The 20,995-nt window shown below is 41.5% G+C and overlaps 1 protein-coding gene across 1 annotated transcript in view; it reads left to right on the top strand.

The window, feature by feature from the left end:
• Disp1 (dispatched RND transporter family member 1) overlaps positions 1–20,995 on the top strand; it is a 52,404-nt gene that overhangs the window by 12,814 nt on the left and 18,595 nt on the right. Inside the window, 1 exon segment of the mRNA XM_038349199.1 lies at positions 18,708–18,737. Within this exon segment, the coding sequence (XP_038205127.1) occupies positions 18,708–18,737 (30 nt within the window).

Below are 20,995 nucleotides of genomic sequence, written 5' to 3' on the forward strand. Positions count from 1 at the left end.
TAGAGATTAAATATTTTATTTATACTCAAAAATAATTGCCCTAAGACATTTTGTTTAAAATCATACGTAAAGAAAAGCATCTCACTTTTATGAATTCCCCTAAGATATAAATTATTGCAGAATGCACTTGAGTGACATATGGGAAGTGTGTCATGAGGGTCTCAGAGTGAGAAGAGCGTTTTGAAATGATGTAATGTCTGCTTCTCACCCACAGGTACACAGGTTTCACATAAAAAGAACCAGCTATACATCAAGTCTACATTAAATGTGCTGGTCACAGAAGCTGCTGAGAGTGCACATCAGCATTGTGACTTAGACTACATAACATTTCAATTGTCCTATGGTCTCCTTTATTTAATTTGTGATTTTTATAATAAAATGACCTTTCTAATAATTTTAATAATAAAGTGTGTTACCAAAAATATTCTAAAAGATTCCACAGTTATGTATAATAGTCTGAATTTAAAACTTGTAAGAATTAAGACACAGGATTTGGTCATGCACTGTATTTATGTCCTTGGTTAAATGATTGAGAGCTTTAACAGCATAAGGTTGCCATTAAAATATATAATGACATTACTAATGATTTCATTGGGATATTACTGCATCCAGGCATCACATTATATTTTACAGTTTTGAAAACAAACCAAGGAATTTAGTTTTATTATTGTCATCTGCACTTTATAGAAGAAATTGAGGTCTGAAAATTGAGTAATATTTTAAATATAATTCAATAGTTAACAATATGTGGTAGAACTTGAAATTGAGTTCTGGTCTGTTTGATTTGAAATCCACCCCACACACACAAAATTAGATATACTTACTTGAATCCTAAAAATTTGGCATCATGAACATGATGCTTTCAAAAGATGTCCAATGGATAAGCAACTCAGCCTTTTGTAGAGATCCAGAGTCCTTCGTCCTAACTGTAGTCATCTGTCACATACACTAGAGAGCATCTGCTGGAGCTTCATCACTTCCAGCAGTATTTAAGAGCTAGTTGTCACATCCAGCTCTGTTGTGGGCACTGTGCAGGTTCATTCTTGAGGTCACAAAGCTGAAATGGCCCTGACTGTGCAGACCGCAGAACTGGAAGAGCACTGGTAGCAGGCTTAGGCCACTCTGGCAGCATTTGGGTCGTGGAGACAGCATCCTGACAGCACTACCCCATCCAACCCTGAGGAAGAATCCTGCCTGATTCTACACCTGCGTCTCTAATGCATGTTAGGCTTACACATGTTAGTTGATGTGGGGCACACAGTGGGTTTTGAGTGCTAGTGATAAGTGCGCTTTATATGTGTGAGGTGAAATTTTATTGCTCATTAGATCTTAGATCTATAACTTGTAAGTCATCTGACTGGGTATTTCTTAAAACTGCAAGAGAACAGATGGATGAAGTCTTGCTTCATAGTCAGACATCGAAAATATTACTGGATTACTTTTATGTACTTTCTTAAATCTAAGCTTAATGATCTGAGGTTCTATTTAAAATTTTATCTTTCTCTTAATAAAAGACAATCCAGTAAGCAAGCAAATCTACAATGATTGAATATTGCAAGCTGACTCTGTCTGGGGGCAGAATGTGTTTATTGATTAGGAAGAGGCACAGGGAGCTTTTGGGTGCCAAAATGTCATGCTGTGGCCAGTGGCTACCTGGTGTGTGTGTATCTAAGCATCCATCCATCGCACTGCCCTTGAATTCTGTCCCTCTGTCTGAAGACTCCAGTGCTGTGGTGGAAGAACCACATGCGGGGTTTGAGAGAGGCTCCATCTGCGTCCTGACTGCTCTTTTCATCCCCTTGTACTTTCCCTAGAACAGGGGAGAAGGCCAGGACTATGCTGTGCTCCCTGGAGTCAGACAAGATGGAGGATGGTGGAGGGTTCCTCTTAGCTGGCCCACTGCTCTCAGTAGCTCCTCTGGGAAAACTGGTCTACTTTTAGTTTTCAATTTGCTGCTTATATCTCCCCCACCCCGCGCCAATTTCAAGATGGTGAAAATGTAGCATTTTGATTTTTGAGTTTCACAGGGTGGGAATATAGTTTGTGGCATGAGCACAGGAATGTGTCTCTCCCCTTCACAAGCCTCTTATCTTCCTATTTTGGTCCTTGAGGGTAGAAATGATATCTCTTGCTTTTTTCTTGCTCAGCAAGTGCTTAGTGAGTTGGAATTTTTGGGTGGAGAAGAGGTGACAGAAAGACTGATTTACTACTGCTGAGAAAATAAAAGGCTGTCCTCGGCAGCCCTCTCAGCGAAGGCATCATATATCTTCCCATCGCCCTGTCTGAGATGGTAGGGAGAAGCATGCCAAGACTGTAGCAAGATTTAAACTTTCCAGATGGGAGAGTCGGATTTAGGGTCGGGAAGAAGGCACGGGAGGGTGATTTGAGCATTTAAGACAAAAGAAAGCCTTGGAGTCCAGATTCATAAGCCCCTTTTCCCCTCATACCTCATCCTGTAACAAGGGCCTGGGAAAACTTGGTATGCTCAGTTGACTGGGAATCCTGTATGAGTCTCCTTTGTGGGAAATGTGTGTCCACGAGGAAAGCATGTGGGAGTTCCCACACGTGCTGTTAGGGATTGAACCCATAGGCTTTTGAAAGTTCTTTCAGAATCTTTGTTCTGGGTTGTGATTTAACATGCATGTGTCATGAAAAGCTAATGTCCCTATGTCTAGCCTGTTTAACAGTCCCCCCCTCATTTGTTTGGGTTTTTGTTTGTTTGTTTGTTTTTAAGACAAGTTTTCTCTGTGTTGCCCTGTCTGTTCTAGAACTCACTCTGTAAACCAGGCTGGCCTCAAACTCACAGAGATCCACCTGCCTCTGCCTCCTGGGTGCTAGGATGAAAGTTGTGTACTCGACTTTAATAGTCTCTTTTGGTCTGATACTATTTTCTAAATTAATTTAACTGAAGTTATTTTCAAATTATAGGTGTAAGAATAACACTGTAAATTTTAAAGGGAACTAGGATTTCCTAATCTAAACCTAGTTATCCTGGGACTTCCCAATTTTGAGGTAAAAATATAACAAGTGTTTTTCTGTAAATGGAATTGGTAGGCAGACTGATGGCTTTACTGGGACAGGTAAAACTGGGTCTGGAGTTTATAAGACCTAACCCAAGTAAAACTTCTTCCTAACTCTGGCTTCTGACATCCATCCAGTCTTAGCCTTTGATGGGCCAAGCTAAAGCTCTTTGCTTCTGATACATGAAGAAATCATGGGTCATCCCTTCAGGAAGTCAGGAGACAGAAAGAGATCCTCGGTCCCCATCATATTCCAAGTCCGTTTCTTCAAATCACCAAATCACATCAAGGCTTGGTGGCTCCTGTTAAGATCTGGAAGTTAGCTGCAGGGTCCTGTGTGTCCCCACTGGTGGTACAGCCCAACTGAAAACCGTTACCAGATGGCAACAGACCATAGCCTGGACCAGGATGGTTCAGTTATACCCTGAAAGTCCTGTCCCCTGGGTCCATAGGTGTGCCACAAAATGTTATTCTTGTATATCTTTGTGTAAAAAAAGCTTTTGTATTTTACTTTTCTTATTTAATGCCTTAATATAAGCTATTATTGAAGATAAGAATTGAAATATCACAAACTAATTGGGCTGGCCTAGATCCTCAACAAATGAGATAAGGAGCCCAACCTTAGATCAAAAATGACTGTGGAAGTAGTCATAAAAATTATAAATAAAATTACAGGTGTGTCAGAAAAATCATGTTAAAAAGTGTTAGACAGAAAGATGGCTCATTGGCTTAAGACACTTGCTGCCTAACTTGACAACCTGAGTTTAAGTTCATTCCCAGGGCCCATGCGGTAGAAGTGGAAACTTGACCCCTGCAAACACATACACACTTTTTAAAAACTTTAATGCACTTAGTGCTATGAACTTTCCTCTTAGCACTGCTTTCATAGTGTCCCATAGGTTTGGGTACATTGTGCCTTCATTTTCATTGAATTCTAGGAAGTCTTTAATTTCTTTATTTCTTTCTTGACCCAGGGGTGATTCAATTGAGCACTGTTCAATTTCCATGAGTTTGTAGGATTTCTGTAATTAGTGTTGTTGTTGAATTCTAACTTTAAACCATGGTGATCCAATTAGATACAGGGGGCTCTTCAAAAATTTTTTGTATCAGTTGAGGTTTGTTTTGTTACCAAATATGTAGTCAGTTTTAGAGAAGGTTCTATGAGGTGCTGAAAAGATATATTCTTTTGTGTTTGGGTGAAATGTTCTATAGATGTCTATCAAGTCCATTTGAGTCATAACATCTGTTAGTTCTCTTATTTCTCCGATAGGGTTCTGTCTGGTTGACCTGTGCATTGTGGAGAGTGGAGTTAAAGTCTCCTACTGTTAGTATGTGGGGTTTGTTGTGAGATTTAAGCTTTAGTAATAATTTTTTACATATGTGGGTTCTCTTGTATTTGGGGAATAGATATTCAGGATTGAGACTTCATCTTGATGTCTGTGATGAGTATGAAGTGTCCTTCTCCATCTCTTCTAATTGACTGTAGTTTGAAGTCTATTTTGTTAGATATTAGGATAGCTACAACCTGCTTGTTTCTTAGGTCCATTTGATTGGAAAATCTTTTCCCAACCCTTTTCTCTGAAGTAATGTTTGTCTTTGAGGTTGAGGTGTATGCCTTGTATACAACAGAAGGATGGATCCTGCTTTTGTAGCCAATCTGTTAGCCTGTGTCTTTTTATAGGTGAATTGAGTCCATTGATATTAAGAGATATTAATGACCAGTGATTGTTAACTCCTGTTACTTTTTGGTGGTAGGGTTTGTGTGTTTCCCTTCTTTGGGTTTTGCTAGTGTGAGGTTATCTGTTGCCTGTGATTTTGTGGGTGCAATTAGCTTCCTTGGGCTGGAGTTTTCCTTCTAGTACTTCCTATAGGGCTGGATTTGTAGATAGGATTGTTTAAATCTGGTTTTGTCATGGAATATCTTGTTTTCTCCATTGATGGTGATTGAAAGCTTTGCTGGATATAGTAGTCTGGGCTTGTATCCATGGTCTCTTAGTATCTGCAGTACTCTGTCCAGGACCTTCTGGTTTTCATTGAGAAGTTGGGTGCAATTCTGATAGATCTGCCTTTATATGTTACTTGGCCTTTTTCCTTTGCAACTCTTAATATTCTTTCTTTATTCTGTATATTTTGTGTTTTGATTATTTTGTGTTTTGATTATTTGATGAGGGGCTTTTTTTGTCCAGTCTATTTGGTGTTCTATAAGCTTTTTACACCTTCATAGGCATATCCTTCTTTAGGCTAGCAAAGTTTTCTTCTATGATTTTGTTGAATATATTTTCTGTGCCTTTGAGCTGGAGTTCTCCTTCTTCTATCCCTATTATTCTTAGGTTTGGTCTTTTCTTGGTGTCCTAGATTTCCTGGATGTTTTGTCTTAAGAATTTGTTGCATTTAATATTTTCTTTGACCAATGAATCTGTTTTCTCTATAATATCTTTAACACTTGAGATTCTCTTTACTGTCTCTTGTATTCTGTTGGTTATGCTACATTTGTAGTTCTCATTCATTTACCCAGATTTTCCATTTCCAGAATTTCCTTGGTTTGTGTTTGTAGTACTAAGTGCCTATATAAAGGAAGTGGAGAAATCACACACTAGTGACAGCACACCTGGCAGCTCTAGAACAAAGAGAAGTAGACTCACCCAGGAGGAGTAGACAACAGGAAGCAATCAAATTTAGGACTGAAATTAAGAAAATAGAAACAAAGAAAACAATACAAAGAATCAAGGAAACAAAGGACTGGTTCTTTGAGAAAATCAACAAGATAGACAAGCCCTTATCCAAACAAATCAACAGGCAGAGAGAACATCCAAATTAACAAAATCAGAATTGAAAAGGGGGACATAACAACAGACACTGAGGAAATCCAGAGAATCATTGGTTCATATTACAAAAGCCTGTACAAAATTGAAAAATGTAAAAGAAATGGACATTTTTCTGGCTAGGTACCACATACCAAAATTAAATTAAGACTAGGTGAACAATTGAAATAGACCTGTAACCTGCAAGGAAATAGAAGTAGTCATCAAAAGCCTCCCAACCAAAAAAATAAATAAAGCCCAGGGCTGGATGGTTTCAGTGGAAAATTCTACCAGAACTTTGAAGAAGAGCTAATACCTATACTCCTCAACACGTTCCACAGAATAGAATCAGAAGGAACATTGCCAAACTCTTTTTATGAGGCTACAGTTACCTTGATACCAAAACCACACAAAGACTCAACCAAGAAAGAAGATTATAGACCAATCTCCGTCATAAACATCGATGCAAAAATACTCAGTGAAATATTAGCAGACTGAATCCAAGAACACATAAAAAAAAATCCACCATGATCAAGTCGTCTTCATCCTAGAGATGCAGATGGCTCAACATGTGGAAATCTATTGATTTAAACCACCATATAAATGGTGGGAGCGTGGGGGTGAGGGGAGAAGGGAGGGCAGAAGCAGAGTAGGAGGGGACAAGGGGATGGGGAGGAGAACTTGAGGGAACTGAATAGTCAAGATGGGGGAAGGACAGAGACAGAGAACAAGGAAAGAGATATCTTGATTGCAGAAGCCATTATAGGGCTAGCAAAAAACATGGCACTAGAGAAATTCCCAGGAATCTACAAGGATGACCCCAGCTAAAACCCTAAGCAATAGTGAAGAGGGTGCCCGAACTGGCCTTGCCATGTAGTCAGGTTGTTGACTATCTTAAATGTCACCATAAAACGTTCATCCAGCAACTGATAGAAGCAGAGGCAGGGAGCCACAGCAGAGCACTGGACTGTCAAAGATTGTGAGGAATGAGAATATGAACAAAGAGGTCAAAACCATGATGGAGACACCCACTGAAACAGTTTATCTGAGCTAATGGGAGCTCACCAACTCTAGCTAGACAGGGAAGGAACCAGCATAGGACCAAACTAGTCCCTCTGAATGTGGGTGACAGTTGTATGACTGGGGTAGACTGCGGGGCCACTGGCAGTGGCACCAGGATTTATCCCTACTGCTTGTACTGGCATTTTGGAACTCCCTCTGAAGAATGGATGGGGGTTGTGGTGGGGAGAAGGTGGAGAGAATGGAAGGAGGGAGGGAGTGGGAACTGGGAATTGTATGTAGAATGAAAAAAAAATAGTTTTTTAAATAAAATAAAAGAAATTTAATGCACAGATCACTAACTAGGAAAAATATTTGCCAGAGTTGTAATATGTCATAACATTAACTTAAGATTCCTTTAAGTAAGGAAAGTATGTGTAAATTAATAGACAAATAATGTGATTGCAGTTGTGTGATTTATAATAAACTATGGAAAATCTAGAACAGCTACTTTCCAGAAGAATCGAAATACATGAAAAACAATAACCCAGAGAGCTACCATGCCATGCCTCAGTGGTGGCTCTGGCTACACTACGTTCAGTACCTGTGCTGGGCATGGGGAGAAGCCACAGGTTTTATCTGCGTGAGAATGTGGATGAGTGTTTTCAGACATAAGAAAATGAATTGTATGTTTTATAACAGACAACAAAGTCAACATTCAAAAAATACCTTGAGCAAAAACTTTTCTCCTCCCTTAAAAGTTTAAGTTCCTATTTCTTCTCACAGTTGTGGGGGGCTGAACCCCAGCCTGGGCCTTGCACTCGCTGGAGTGAGCCAGCACCCTACCATTGGATCATATTTTAAAATGAACAAAACACTGAATGAAAAACCTATCAAGGGTACATTTTTAGAATTTTAAAAAGGAAAAGGTTATATATGGTCTTTCTGACATTAAATGGGAAACTCAGAACAAATGCTTGGGGAATTTAAAATACCCTTTCAGCTTCAAGCACTCTGAAGTGGCTGACAGCTGCCCCCCACCAGTGTTCTTAATAACCTGGCGTTAGGTCCCACAGTGTCTCCAGCTCTGGCGAGCACCAGCCCAGATGTGCGAGGCGGCACTCGCTCACTCGCCATTTCCATCTGGGTTAGGAGTCTTTGCTCGCCAGTTCCCGAGCTCATCCAAAGGTCACACCTGGAGACTCTGCCCCACTCTCCTGTCACAGTTTTAAGCATTTCCCCCCTAAATCTTTTTTACCTTCCATTAAATCTTCACTTAGATACTTAAAATTGTAAGCCCAGGGGGTTTCTGTTGACATGTACATGAAATGTTTAACACAAGGGTTTGAATTTGGTTGGTGCTTGGCTCAGCAGCTTTTATCCTAACGATGTTGAAATATTTCCCAGGAGACAGAAGATACAGTGATCTGAATTGTCTAAAATTCCAGAGCAAATGTAATAGAATTTCACAGCAGGAAAGGACTTTGGAAACAATTTAATCCAACTCTTTATTTTACAGATGAGGAAATTGGAGCCAGAGGGGTTAAAGCCCAGTTGGAAACAGGTCTTTTGATTTTTCACTGTGGTCTTTTTTATTAAAAACAGCATCCTGAGATATGCTTCTAAATATTGTACCATCATTATCTGGCTATTGCTAGTATATACAGTTGGTTTCAGAGTTGGCAAATGAAGCTAAGCCTGGTGGTGTTTGTCTGGGATCTCAGGACTTGTGAGGCAGAGGGAGGAGGATCCGAAGCTCAAGGCCAGCCTTTACTGCGTAGGGAGTTTGAGGCCAGTCTCAGCTTACATCAGACCTGTCTCGGGGAGAAAAATACATGAATTGATAGTTTTAACAGCCTGGGGAGTTAGATTCCGTGGTGCAGTGCTGCTGAGCATATACAAGGTCCTGAGTTCAATACCCAGCACCAAAAAATATAAAATGAAACACAATTTAGCTTGACTGCACCACTGGCGAAGGTAACAGGGACATCTCTGCAGCTTGAGGACACAGTGTTAACACAGAGGTGACTGTCTCATCGACAGACAGCACATTCCGATTGTCCTTAGTCGCAGTCTCTCATGCTCAGCTGGTTTTGCTTTCTTTGTTAATCAGACTTTGATGAAGAAGAGTTTCCTTCTGGGTCAGTATTATTTCTACTAAGACTGCTAAGAGTTTTGCTCTGACCTTTATTTAAATAAAGCTCTCGACACTCATTGAGTTAATTTTGGGGGCAGGGGATGGGCATGAAATATGCTGGCAATTGAACCCAGGGCCCCATACATGGCAAGCGAAGTGCTCTGTGACTGAGCTATACCCCAACCCCCATAAATTTAAGTTTTTAGTTAGAAATGTACACTGTACGGGAAAATCAGTTTCACCACTTACTGTTCTTCGACTTGTAAACTAAAGAATGTCTGTAGATGTTTGAGGACACAGATCTGCCTCCTCACTGGAAAGTGAGGATAACAAGCAGTGGCAAGGGAGAACTTACATGTTGTGACTCGGTGTATGCACTGGGTTGTTATTATTTGTAACTCTTTCCCCTAGCCTGGTTCAGTTGAATTCAAGAAAGATTAGTAATATTGAGGAGATTCTGTAATTTTTACCTTGAATGTAGGTGTACTAAAAGTTTAACAAATGTTAGATTATAAAATAATAACTGAAGAATTTAGTAATTATTCTGTGTGTATGGTTGTTTTCCCTATATGTATGTGTATGCACCATGTACATGAAGTGCCAATGGAAGCCAGAAGAGAGTATCAAATTCCCTGTTAGAAGTGGGTGTTAGCCATCATGTAGGTGCTGGGAATCAAACCCAGGTCCTCCAAAAGAGAAACAAGTGCTCTTAGCCACTGAGCCATCTCTCCAGGCCCTGTTTATATTTTTGCTCCCTAATAATAAAAGCCTTGGCTTGCTAGTAAAGGAATCAGTTTTAGATTGGATATGAATTAAACAGTTGATTTGAACTTATTAGAGGCAGGTGTATGCTTTCACAGAGGTGAAGTTGCTGTGCAGAGTCGTACCTGAGTAGCACGCAGCCTGTGATGAAATCCTAACAGTGGGTTCTTATGGATAGGACCCAATGTTTTGCAAGTAACTATTCCAGTGTGTCTTATCTTAATGAAATATAGTTGTTGAGTTCAGCATAGTGAAACCTACCCTGTTAAACACAAAACTGCCCTCAACTTCCAGGCTAATCTTTTAGACAATTCTTTGTCTGTATCCAGATTATCGCCGACTTCATTGAGGAGGCACAGAATAAGCTCATACCTGAAGGCCAAGCATGTTAAAATAGCTGTAGGCATGTTCATTTTACTAAAAATATGCCATCCCTTATTTATATATACACAATATTACACACACACACACACACACACACACACACACACACACATATCCAACAGGTGAACTGGAAACATTGCAGGAGTCCTACCAAGTACAAATCTTTATTTATCTCAGATACTCTTTTTCCCTGTAACACCATAAACACTTTGAATAGCCAGTATTGTAATCTTGATTCATGTGTTTACAAGGATTTTCAGAGGCTTCCTCCATCATTGAAATTAAATTCTTACATGTTTTTTGGTCACCATCTTACATTGCCTCACTCACTGAAGTAGCTCCCAAGCTGGCTCCTTGCCTTTAGTGTCCCAGGGCGATCAGAACAGTCCTCCAAAGCAGCCATTTTCACCATGTCAATTCTTGCTTTGGGAGCTTTAGTGTCCTCCTGTTTCTGTCCCCACCTTCTTCTCTAGCTCCCCAAATTCTAATCTTTCTCCCTCTTCCCCGTTCAGGTTCTTGGTGGCTGTGTGCGTGCTGCTTTGAGAGTGTCCAGTAGTGTTGACCCAGCATTCACTTCATTGACCTTCCTCCTGTCTACCCTTCCCAGAGCACTGAGTTCAAATTCTGCTTCTTAGCTCAAGTCCCAGGAGATGCCTTTGGGAGTACACAGTTGGGTGCTCTCCTGCCTCATTCATTTAATTTAAAGAGTGCCATAAAATTTTGAGTATTTCTTGTGTTGGTCTCTCTCTGTGCTTACCTTCAGGTCATACTTTCCTGGCAGATTGCCTAGGGCAGCAAGCAGCACAAGCTCTGGCTGTATAGATTGTACTCCAGGACCTGCTCTACTAGACCCCAGGCGGGGGCTGGAGGGTTTGTGATAAGTTAAAAACTGAATCACGCAGGTGATTTCAATGATGGGAAGAGTACTTGGTGAAAGTTAAAGTGTACTAAATATTTGACTTAGGTAGAATTAAGTATTTTTTTAATTAAATCTATTTTAAGTTCTCTGAAAATGTCTTATTGGGGTATAACGTTGCTTCTTCTCAACTCTGTGGTAGTCTTGAAGACATACAAGGTAACGCCCACTCCTGATACTCTTCTCAACCTTCCCATATCACTGTGATAAACAGGTACACTGGCTTGACTCATTCCCTTTCCTGTTTGCAAATGTAATGTGTGTTTACATGTAGTTCATATAACCAGCATATGACTTGAGAGAGACTTAACTTTGTCCTGCAGCCCTCTCCATATCAGACTCTGTGTGTCTGTGGTGTGTGTGTGTGCATGCACGCATACATTCTGTTCAGTATCTCAGCATGGGCACACCACCATTTGTTTAGGCATCCTTGCTGTTAAACTGACACTCAGCGTGCTCTCGATTCCCCTCACACCTCAGTGAGCATCCCTGCATACACCCTTTTGTCTCCCTGTAACCGTTGCTGGTGGAAAAGATGCTTTTCCTACTCGCCCTCCTGTCCATTTTGAGTTAACAAGCAGTGATGCCCAGCCTACATCAGTGTGCAGCCCTGACTCTCCTCCTAACTACTCTGTGGCTTGAGACCTTCTTCTTCTTTGAATGGGTGGCTCTTGAGGTTCCTCACAAATCTCAAGGCCTTGTGCCAGCCAGGCTTGCTATGCCCTTTCTGTAACAGTCTGAGAATCCACCCAGGTTCTGTGTGTGCCCAGCAGGTGCTCGAAACTGTAAAGTAAGCCATAGAGGTTCACAGAACCTAAAAAGAAGAACTTTTTGTTCATTCATGAGTTGTCTATATTACTTAACCATACTTGATCACATTCCTAAAAGAACAGTAGTAATATATTTTTCTGTTGGAGAACAATCAATAATTTTCAGAAAGCTGTTCCCCGTACTAGCTCCAAAGCCTTGAGTAGTGCAGGGACTTGTTCATGAAGTTTAGATAAACCCTGCTCTTCCTACATACCTCTGGTTTCATTATTCTCTTATAGATTTCTCATATTTAAAATAGCTATTGAGCATATGCTAATTTATTTTTAGCGTTTATGAAATACTTGGTGTTTATCGGGTACTCCTTAAATACTCATCACCCACTCCCACCTTTTTCTCACTTCTTGGTGTATGTTGTGTAGTAGCCCAGCCTCTGTTCTGGTTTCTGGATATCCAGATAGGCAGCACTTCTGCATCTGCATCTCTTAAACATGCAGGAAATGCACTACACATGCAGTTGTGGTTATCGTTATCCTTTGAGTCACTTGACACAGGCCATAAACATTCATCTGCAGTGAGTGAAAAATGCCCTGGAACCCAGGCCAGCTTGTCTCCCGGTATCTGTTTCATCTTCAGTGTAGCCGTGTGCCGGTGATGATTCATGGAAATACTTAATGGTGAAGAATAGTTTTGTTTTTGTTGGGAATTTTTGAAAGAGTGCTCATCAAAGTGTGGATTCTTCCTTCTCACACCAGCAGAGTCTTCCCTTGCAGAGAATTCTCTTCCAGAGACTCCACAGCGAGGTGCAGTGTTACTGCAGAGCCCCAAAGTGCTGCTTGAGGCATTTTCTGTCTCTTATTTGGAGACTACCATAAAGCTCAGAAGTACCCAAGGCTATCTTTTATAGGTTTGCTCCCAGATGCTAGGAGGAGCTACTGGGCATGCATGCAACTGGCCCTGTCCCTGTGGTAGCTGTGCCGGTAATCCTGCAGTCACGAGGAAGACCCCAGCTGGGGCAGGCTGCTTTACCTGTGTCTTCACTCCTTTGTCCTACAGCCTCGCCTTCTTTCTTTCCAAAGCTCATGAAAAGAAATAAGTTGAGGGAAACAGACCTAGAGCCTGTGTGGCTTTCCACCTGTCCCCAGTCACCTGTGAACTTGGCTTCTTCTCTATCTTTTTTCTGGCACCTTCTTTGAAAGCTTCTTTGAAACCCCCCCCCCCCCCGTCCTCCCCACAGACTGGTTGCCGCCTTGTGCATGCACATGCAGTGGGCAGTCACCGGCCACGAGAGGACTGGAACTGAGCTGACCGGAACTGCTGCTCTTCCTGGCATGGGATGCCTGTGGCTGTTACTAGTTAGGAGTCCTCCAGTTTCCCAGTGCTTTTAAAAGCCTATTTGATGCTTTCTTGAGGGAGGGGATGGTACTGCAGCCGGTCTGCAGCTAGGGAACTGTCAAGACCCGCTTCTTAGCTGCACAGTGTGTGAGCGTGTGTGAGAATGCAACTGCTACCTTTCCTCAGGCCTTCTCTGCAGGAAGAAAGGCGAGTCCAACCAGGAACAGGCAGATGTTGCTGCGGAAGGCTCTTGTTTCTTGGGTTGGATGGTTTGGCTGTCTGGAAGCAGGCATATGTTTTGACCATATGATACCAAAAGGTGAGTTAACCCCATGAAAAAGAGGTTGTCTTTTTTTTTTTTTTGGAGTTATTGATTAGCACTGGATACTAAAACTCAGGTGAAAGATCATTGAGCGGGGCTTTTATTAGCTGGGCATTAAAAGGGCAAATGTGAAAGCTGTGTTGGACCCAGGAAACGCTAGCCAAGTTAGACTTCATTCACATGGCCTAGTTTCCATGTGAGTACCATTTTGGGATGTTAAAGAAGCAGCCCTGCAAATCAGACGGCTTTCGGCTGCTCTACCTGTGGTGTCGGGGGGTAGGGGGGTGGGGGGGGAGTGTGTCTAACATCTGCTCCTCATGCTTGTTAGTACAGAAACTTCAGAAGAATCGAATGTTTCCCCAGGAGAGGGTATCTTCATGGAAACCTCAATTTTTCTTTTTCAGCTGATGTTGACAGTTTCTACAAACTGTCTCAAATTTAAAGTAAAATGAAGTCTGCGCTCAAGCAGAAAGAATCCTCTCTGTAGGGAGTAAAGTGGTCATAGATTCCACAATGAATTTCTCAGTTGAAAAACAAAATGTGATGGGTCGAGTGAGAGGAAAGAATGTTTACGTATTTTACAACCCAAATGTATGCCATAAGATCTCATTTCTTTGCAAATTCTTACTATGATGTAGTCCAGAATTGTAGCTCTGTGGATCATTTTTGGCCTACGGATGACAACATCTCTTAACTTGTGAGATTTAAGAGGTCCTGAGGACACGTGTGGCTAGAAGACTAGGAGATGAAGGCACGACGTGCAGCGGTTCACACCCTGCTCAGGGCCTTCTTCTGACTGTATGTAAAATAAGTGTTTCTCATAGCTCATTAATAGCCCCATCCATGGAGTTCCTGTGGCTTAGTCTTTAAATGTCAGTGTGTGGTTGTGATTTGGGTTACTTGGCTCAGTGGAAGTGCTAAAAAATACATATATGCACATGTACATTACTTTAAGTGAATGTATATGTGGTATGTGAATTATATCTTAATGCTATTATAATAAAAATTAGTATGTAATTACATTCGAAAATATGGGTTCATGGATTCTCCCATAGATTTATTCAAAAGAAGTTAATTGCTTTATAATTCCTCCAGGAGTGAACATTTTTACGGAAAGGGTGCTTTGCCTCTGTGTTTGCTTCTAAGCTCTGCCTCCCTGCTCGCTGTGCCAATTCACCCATCCATCCTGTGCAACGAAGGGAGGGAGCTGGTTCCCCTCCCAGCACTTGACACAAAAGTGCTTACCAAACATATGGGTGCTAGGTGGTCTTGTCTTTGTAATTATGTCTTTTAATTAAAAAAAATTACCACACTCCATTTGTGTGAAGGCACTGAAAGAAAGCTGTTTTTTTTTTTTTTTTAAAAAAAAATTGCTTTAGGAAAATTAGATAAAGGTAACTGCTACCAAGAAAAACTTACTATTGGATTAGACATGGAGACACAAATATAACCATCATAGATAGTATTACAGTCAGCATTACCAGGATATATTCAAATATCCCAGGCCCTGAACCAGAGAAAAGACAGTGGCCTTCTGTATGATATAGATGAAAAGGGTGCCAGTTGAACACCAGTATGCTTAAGTTACAATTCCACAGTCACAGAGTGCATATAGCATGGGGTTTTTTTTAACCATTCAAGTAAGAGTTCCTGAGGTACTGAACTATAGGATGCGGAGACACAAAGCAATGGAAGAAAATACAGGAAAATATGTAGCCTGGTTCTGACATTATTGAGTGTGTGTGTGTGTATGTGTGTGTGTGTGTGTGTGTGAGAGAGAGAGAGAGAGAGAGAGAGAGAGAGAGAGAGAGAGAGAGAGAGAGAGAGAGATGTTTGAGTCCCTAGTTTCTTGCTGTCTTTATTCCTAGTGGTACTGACTTTACATCATTGAGCATGAATGGAGTAAGAACACACACACACACATACTAACCTAACAAGTATTGATTTCTATCTCCCAAGAGTGACAGCAGGGAGGATACAGATGTTTCTTCCTAGGCATGTAGTCTTTTAGAGCTTAAAAATAATCTCTACTTACATAGAAAGAATTATTAAGTATTCCTAGGAATGCTGTGAATATTGTCTTATTATAAGACATAAACCTTTTGCCTTATATAATATATAATATTATCTTATTGCAAAGCACAAACCTCTTTTATGTTGTTCTTACTAGGAACAGACTTTGAGTCCACATATCGAAAGAAAGAAAGAAAGAAAGAAAGAAAGAAAGAAAGAAAGAAAGAAAGAAAGGAAGGAAGGAAGGAAGGAAGGAAGGAAGGGAAAGGAAGGAAGGAAGGAAGGAGGGAGGAAGGAAGGAAGGAAAGAAGGAAAGAAAGAAAGAAAGAAAGAAAGAAAGAAAGAAAGAAAGAAAGAAAGAAAAACTTCTTATGTAGTGATTAATGCTCTGCAGTTTACAATTGTCCCTCTGGATTCCCTTCTTCATGGCTCTACACACACACACACACACACACACACACACACACACACACACACACAGAGGCACAGCCCAGAAAGCAGCAAATTAGCCGTTGAGGAGCTTCAGAGCATGGGCCACACAAACAAGACAGAACGGTGGCAATATCAGTGGAAGCGTAAATGTGGAAGGGGTGTTCTGCAGGTCCCAGCCCAAGACACAGAATTACGTATAAGTAATGACTGCTGAGGGAAGGAAAATTAGCTTCTCCCAGGTATGTGCCTGCTTATTGTTTGTTCAGCACAGAGTGCTAACAAAAGAAAAAATGGACTCCGCAGTGTGTGTTTATATATTTGTGTGTACGTGCACACAGCACAAAACAATATTAATCAGAGAAAAAGGCTTTCAGTTTGAGAGTGGGAGGAAGACATGGGGAGGACTGGAGGAGGAGAAGGAATTTGGGAACGCTATGTAATTTTATTTCAAATAAAAACATTTTTTCTTAAACAAGCTCCAGTTCTCCATACCGCTCTGACCTCCTCTGGCCGTCCCCAAACCTGGGGCTGGAGTGGAATCAGCGTGCATGCTCGCTAGGATCCATTCCTGAGCCTCTGGTCTGAGCAGTTTTCCCCTCTTGACCGTGATCATTAATAGATTTGTGAAGAAAACATAAAATGCAGAACACAAGTCTTTTGTAGAAACAGGTTCACACACAGTGTATTCTACAGTGCAAGGTCCATGCAGTTTGGGAGCCTGGCTGTCATTCATGGCTTTTCTGGGAATTAGATAGGTCCATCTTAAAGAAATTCAGTGGCAGATGGAAATACGAAAGACATTTCGAGCCGGGCGGTGGTAGCGCACGCCTTTAATCCCAGCACTCGGGAGGCAGAGGCAGGCGGATCTCTGTGAGTTCGAGGCCAACCTGGGCTACAAGAGCTAGTTCCGGGACAGTCTACAAAAGCTACAGAAGAAACCCTGTCTCAAAAAACCCCGCCCCCCCCCCAAAAAAAAAGAAAGAAAGAAAGACATTTCGCTCCACAAGGAATTCCAGAGTAGGCTGTTTACTGTGGGAGGAGTCAGAGGTTGGGGTGGGAGCAGTCAGTGCTTGGGGTGGGAGGAGTCAGAGCTTGGAATTGGAGGCAGCATTGCAGGTTGTTTTCTTCTGACTGTGATGGGTTGCAGTAGATTTCACTTTGGGAGCATCTGAAGCTAGGAAATACAGTCATTCGGTCAGCAGATAGTCACATGGAGTGTCTGTATTAATGAAGTCATTCTCAAACTTTTTTTCTCATGGTCCCTTTACACAATGGAAAGGGGTTTTGTTTCATGTGTAATAGCTGAAATGTACCATATTGATATTGAACCTTAAAAAAGTTATTTAACTCGGTAATAATAATAACAACAACAATATCCAGGTGGTGGTGATGCACATCTCTAATCCCAACACTCAGGAGGTAAAGACAGGTAGAGCTCTGTAAGTTCAAGGCCAGCCTGGTTTACAGAGTGTGTTCCAGTACAGCCAGGGCTACATAAAGAAACCCTGTCTCAAAGTAAATGGATGTATGGATGGATGGATGGGTGGGTGGGTGGGTGGGTGGGTGGGTGGGTGGATGGATGGATGGATGGATGGGAGGGAGGGTGGGTGGGTGGATGGACGGACAGACAGGCAGACAAATAAATAGATAAATAATAGTAAACCAAGCCTGAGCTGCAGAACGAGGTCACTGCAAGCTCAAATAACTTGGTGAGATCCTCTCTCAAAAGTTATAGAAAGACAGTCTTCAATAAATGGAATACTTGCTTCATATGTGAGTCTGTTCAATCTCCAATATGGAAAATAGCTATATATAATAAGTCCCTTATATAATAATAAAAGTTACATTTTTATGAGGAATACTTTAACAGTACAGCTTGTGGTGTGTGTACTGTTCCTTTCTTGCGGGTCTCTCTGACGTATGCTCATTAGAACAGAGCAGGGTCTTGATTGGAGACAGTGTATTGTGTTGCAGTCTGCTTGAAGTAAACAAAGAAAATTTGTGCTTCCATCGATACATATTTGGAGCCGCACAGACCTCATGAAAGGGTCTCGGGAACTCCCTGTGGTCTTCAGGCCACGCTGTGGTCTTCAGGCCACGCTGTGGTCTTCAGGCCACGCTGTGAACCACTGTGCTTTAGAGCAGTGAAACACGGATAGTGGGCTCTGTTTGTTCACCAAATGTCTATTGAAAAGGTTACTATGGGCCAGCAAATGAGAAATTAATGGATCTGGTAGGGATAAAGAGTTCAGAAGTTGAGGCTGAGTTTGGAATTTCTTTTGCAAGCTTAGTGTTGTCTGTTTGGGTGGGCGGGGTACCAGTGATGCGAGGTGATAGTCACAGACACTGTGGGAAGGTGGTGATCTGAAATACAAGCCCGTCCTTCTTAAAGTGCATTGGAAGGTAAGCATAAGAAATTGAAAACTGGAGCGTCAGCTGGTATCTCCGAGAGAAAAGAGTGTTTCTAGCACAAGAAGGTGTTGTGTCATGTTGGGGATGAGTGGAGGCTGCTTGGACTGGAGACTTGGGGACAAGGACTGCTGTCCCCAAGAGAGGGTCCTGCTGCGAGCCCATCAGCAGTCCTCCAGGGACTCTTCTTGGCCACTGAGTATGTGTTCTGGAGCACACAGGCCCTGAGGTGGAGGTTCAGTGTCCCCACCTGTGTGACATCAGGCCGTCTCACTTACCCTCCTGGAGTCTTCACGGAGGAGCACTCAGTCAGGCCTGTTGGGGGGGGGGGGGCGGCGGGGGGGGGTGCCCTTACATTACTCAGCTTTCCTTCTGATCCTTCTCTTTTGATTTCCCTTTTTTTTTCCAGGCCATCCAGACCTTTCAAGTTCCCGAGAAGGTAGAGTAATTTAAATCATCTTGTTTGCTAATAAACGTCTCTGCAGTTTCTATTTCTCTTTCTCTACATTTTGTTCTTTCCCCCTTCTTCATTTACATTTTATGAAGGAAAAATACATTTCTTATACATCAACTGCTTTCAGAACCCAATATCTAGAAAAGTACTTTTCAAACAGAACAGATTTTCTTATCCTTTAAATTTCCTCGGGGTCTGCATTTACATTTGTCTAGCTGTTTTGCATTCTTTCCTATTCAAGTTGGCTTTTCTATCCTTTTTGTTGGCTGGAGGGGCCAGGGTCACGTGCACCTCCATTATCTTATTTGTTGAATAACAGTATCTACCATTCTGTCAACTAGTATGACTTGAATTAATGGTAGTTTATTTCAAATGCATTAGATGTTTTTCTTTTTTTTAAAAAAAAAAGTAACTGTATTAAGATGAAGGTATTCATTTATGTGGAATTTTTATTTTTTAATTATACATATGTATATGTGTATATGTTTATGTATAGGTATATGTATATGTCTGAGGGTATGTACACATGAGTGTGGGTGCCTGTGGAGGCCAATGGTATCAAATTTGAAACTATAGCAACAAGCAGCTGTGAGACTCTTGATGCAAGTGGTGGAAACAGGGATATGGCCATTTCACTATTAACTGCCGAGCCCTGGATCCCTCAGATAGAGCTCTCAAAAATAAAGCAAAGACACTGCCCTGTGCTCTTAGACAAAGGTACAGTGTCATCACACTTAAACCTGAAGTGAGGTTCAGCTGCCACAGAAGCTCAGGTAGAAGAGAGTCCATCCTTCCCAGTGGGAGCACGCACTGTCTAGAGCAGCGGTTCTCAACCTGTGGGTCAGGAGCCCTTTGAGGGCTGAACAACCCTTTCACAAGGGTTCTATATCAGATAATCCTGCATATCAGAAATTTACATTATAGGTCATAACAGTAGCAAAATTACAGTCATGAAATAGAAATGAAATAATTTTACTGTTGGGGGCCACCACAATATGAGGAACTGAATTAAAGGGTTGTAGCATTGAGAAGGTTGAGAACCACTGGTCTAAAGCAAAACTCAGTCTCCCAAGGGGAGCACTCACTGTCTAAATAATAATAAATAAAATTCTCATTAGCAGACTTTCCTGTTTGAAGTAACTTAAGATTTTGATAAAAAATAAAATATAAATTACATTTAGCCTTCTTGGGTGATACGAGGACCTGGGCCCAGGGCCCAGCATTTGACACAGGCACTCTCTTGAGCTGAGCAGCATCTGCATTTGAACTATTGGGGGGTTCTCTTCTGTGTGCGGGATATGGAGGCTGGAGTTCAGTGTCAGCTCCCTTCCTCTGCCACTCTCCACCTCAGTTTTACCAGCCCTGGACCTTGCTGCTCCAGCCAGGAAGCGGCTCCCGGGATCTGCCCGTTTCAGCCCCGAGTGTCTGGCGTTACACAGTGCTGAGGATCCAGACTCAGGCCTTTGTGCTTGCACCAGAAGCACTTTATCCACTGAGCCAGCGCCCCAGGCTAAGTTTTAACCAGTTTGAAGAGCACCATTTTGTGACTACACACACACACACACACACACACACACACACACAGAGAGAGAGAGAGAGAGAGAGAGAGAGAAATTTGTCTTACAAAACTGAAATGCTATACAATAACTTTGTCCTCATTTCCTTTTGTCATAGTTTTGACAACCACAGTTCTTCTTTTTTGTCTCTATAAATTTGGCTGCTCCAGGTATCTCATTTGAGGACAGTCATCCATCTCTTGTCACTCTGAATGACTCATTCCATTTAACCTAATGTCCTCCAGGCCATTCATATTTTAGCACGTGTCATAAGTTTCTTCGTTTTCAAGGCCTAATTGTATTCTGTTTTGCTGTATGTAAATGCCATACTTTTTCTAGTTCTTCCACTTTGCCCCTTCCTAAAAGAGAGAGACAGAGACATGGGGAAAGATATACAAATAAACTTGCCCTATTAACAAAAAAATCTCACTTTTCTGGAAATAATGATTTTCTCAGCAGACTAAAATTTTAACATTTTGAAAAGATTTGGGTTTTCCTCTGTTACCAAATTGATTTTTTTAAGAATCTTAATTTTTTTCTTTTTAGCATATTTACCTATAAATACAACTTACTCCAAATAGCCTTTCCTGATTTTCTAGTTCACACCTCACCTAGAAATAACCTCTTCTTTTTCATTGGCCAAGCATCAGTTCTGTTCTTTTAGAAGCACACTTTTGCCTGCTTTTG

Source organism: Arvicola amphibius, chromosome 12, assembly GCF_903992535.2.
Source record: "Arvicola amphibius chromosome 12, mArvAmp1.2, whole genome shotgun sequence".
Lineage (NCBI taxonomy): Eukaryota > Metazoa > Chordata > Mammalia > Rodentia > Cricetidae > Arvicola > Arvicola amphibius.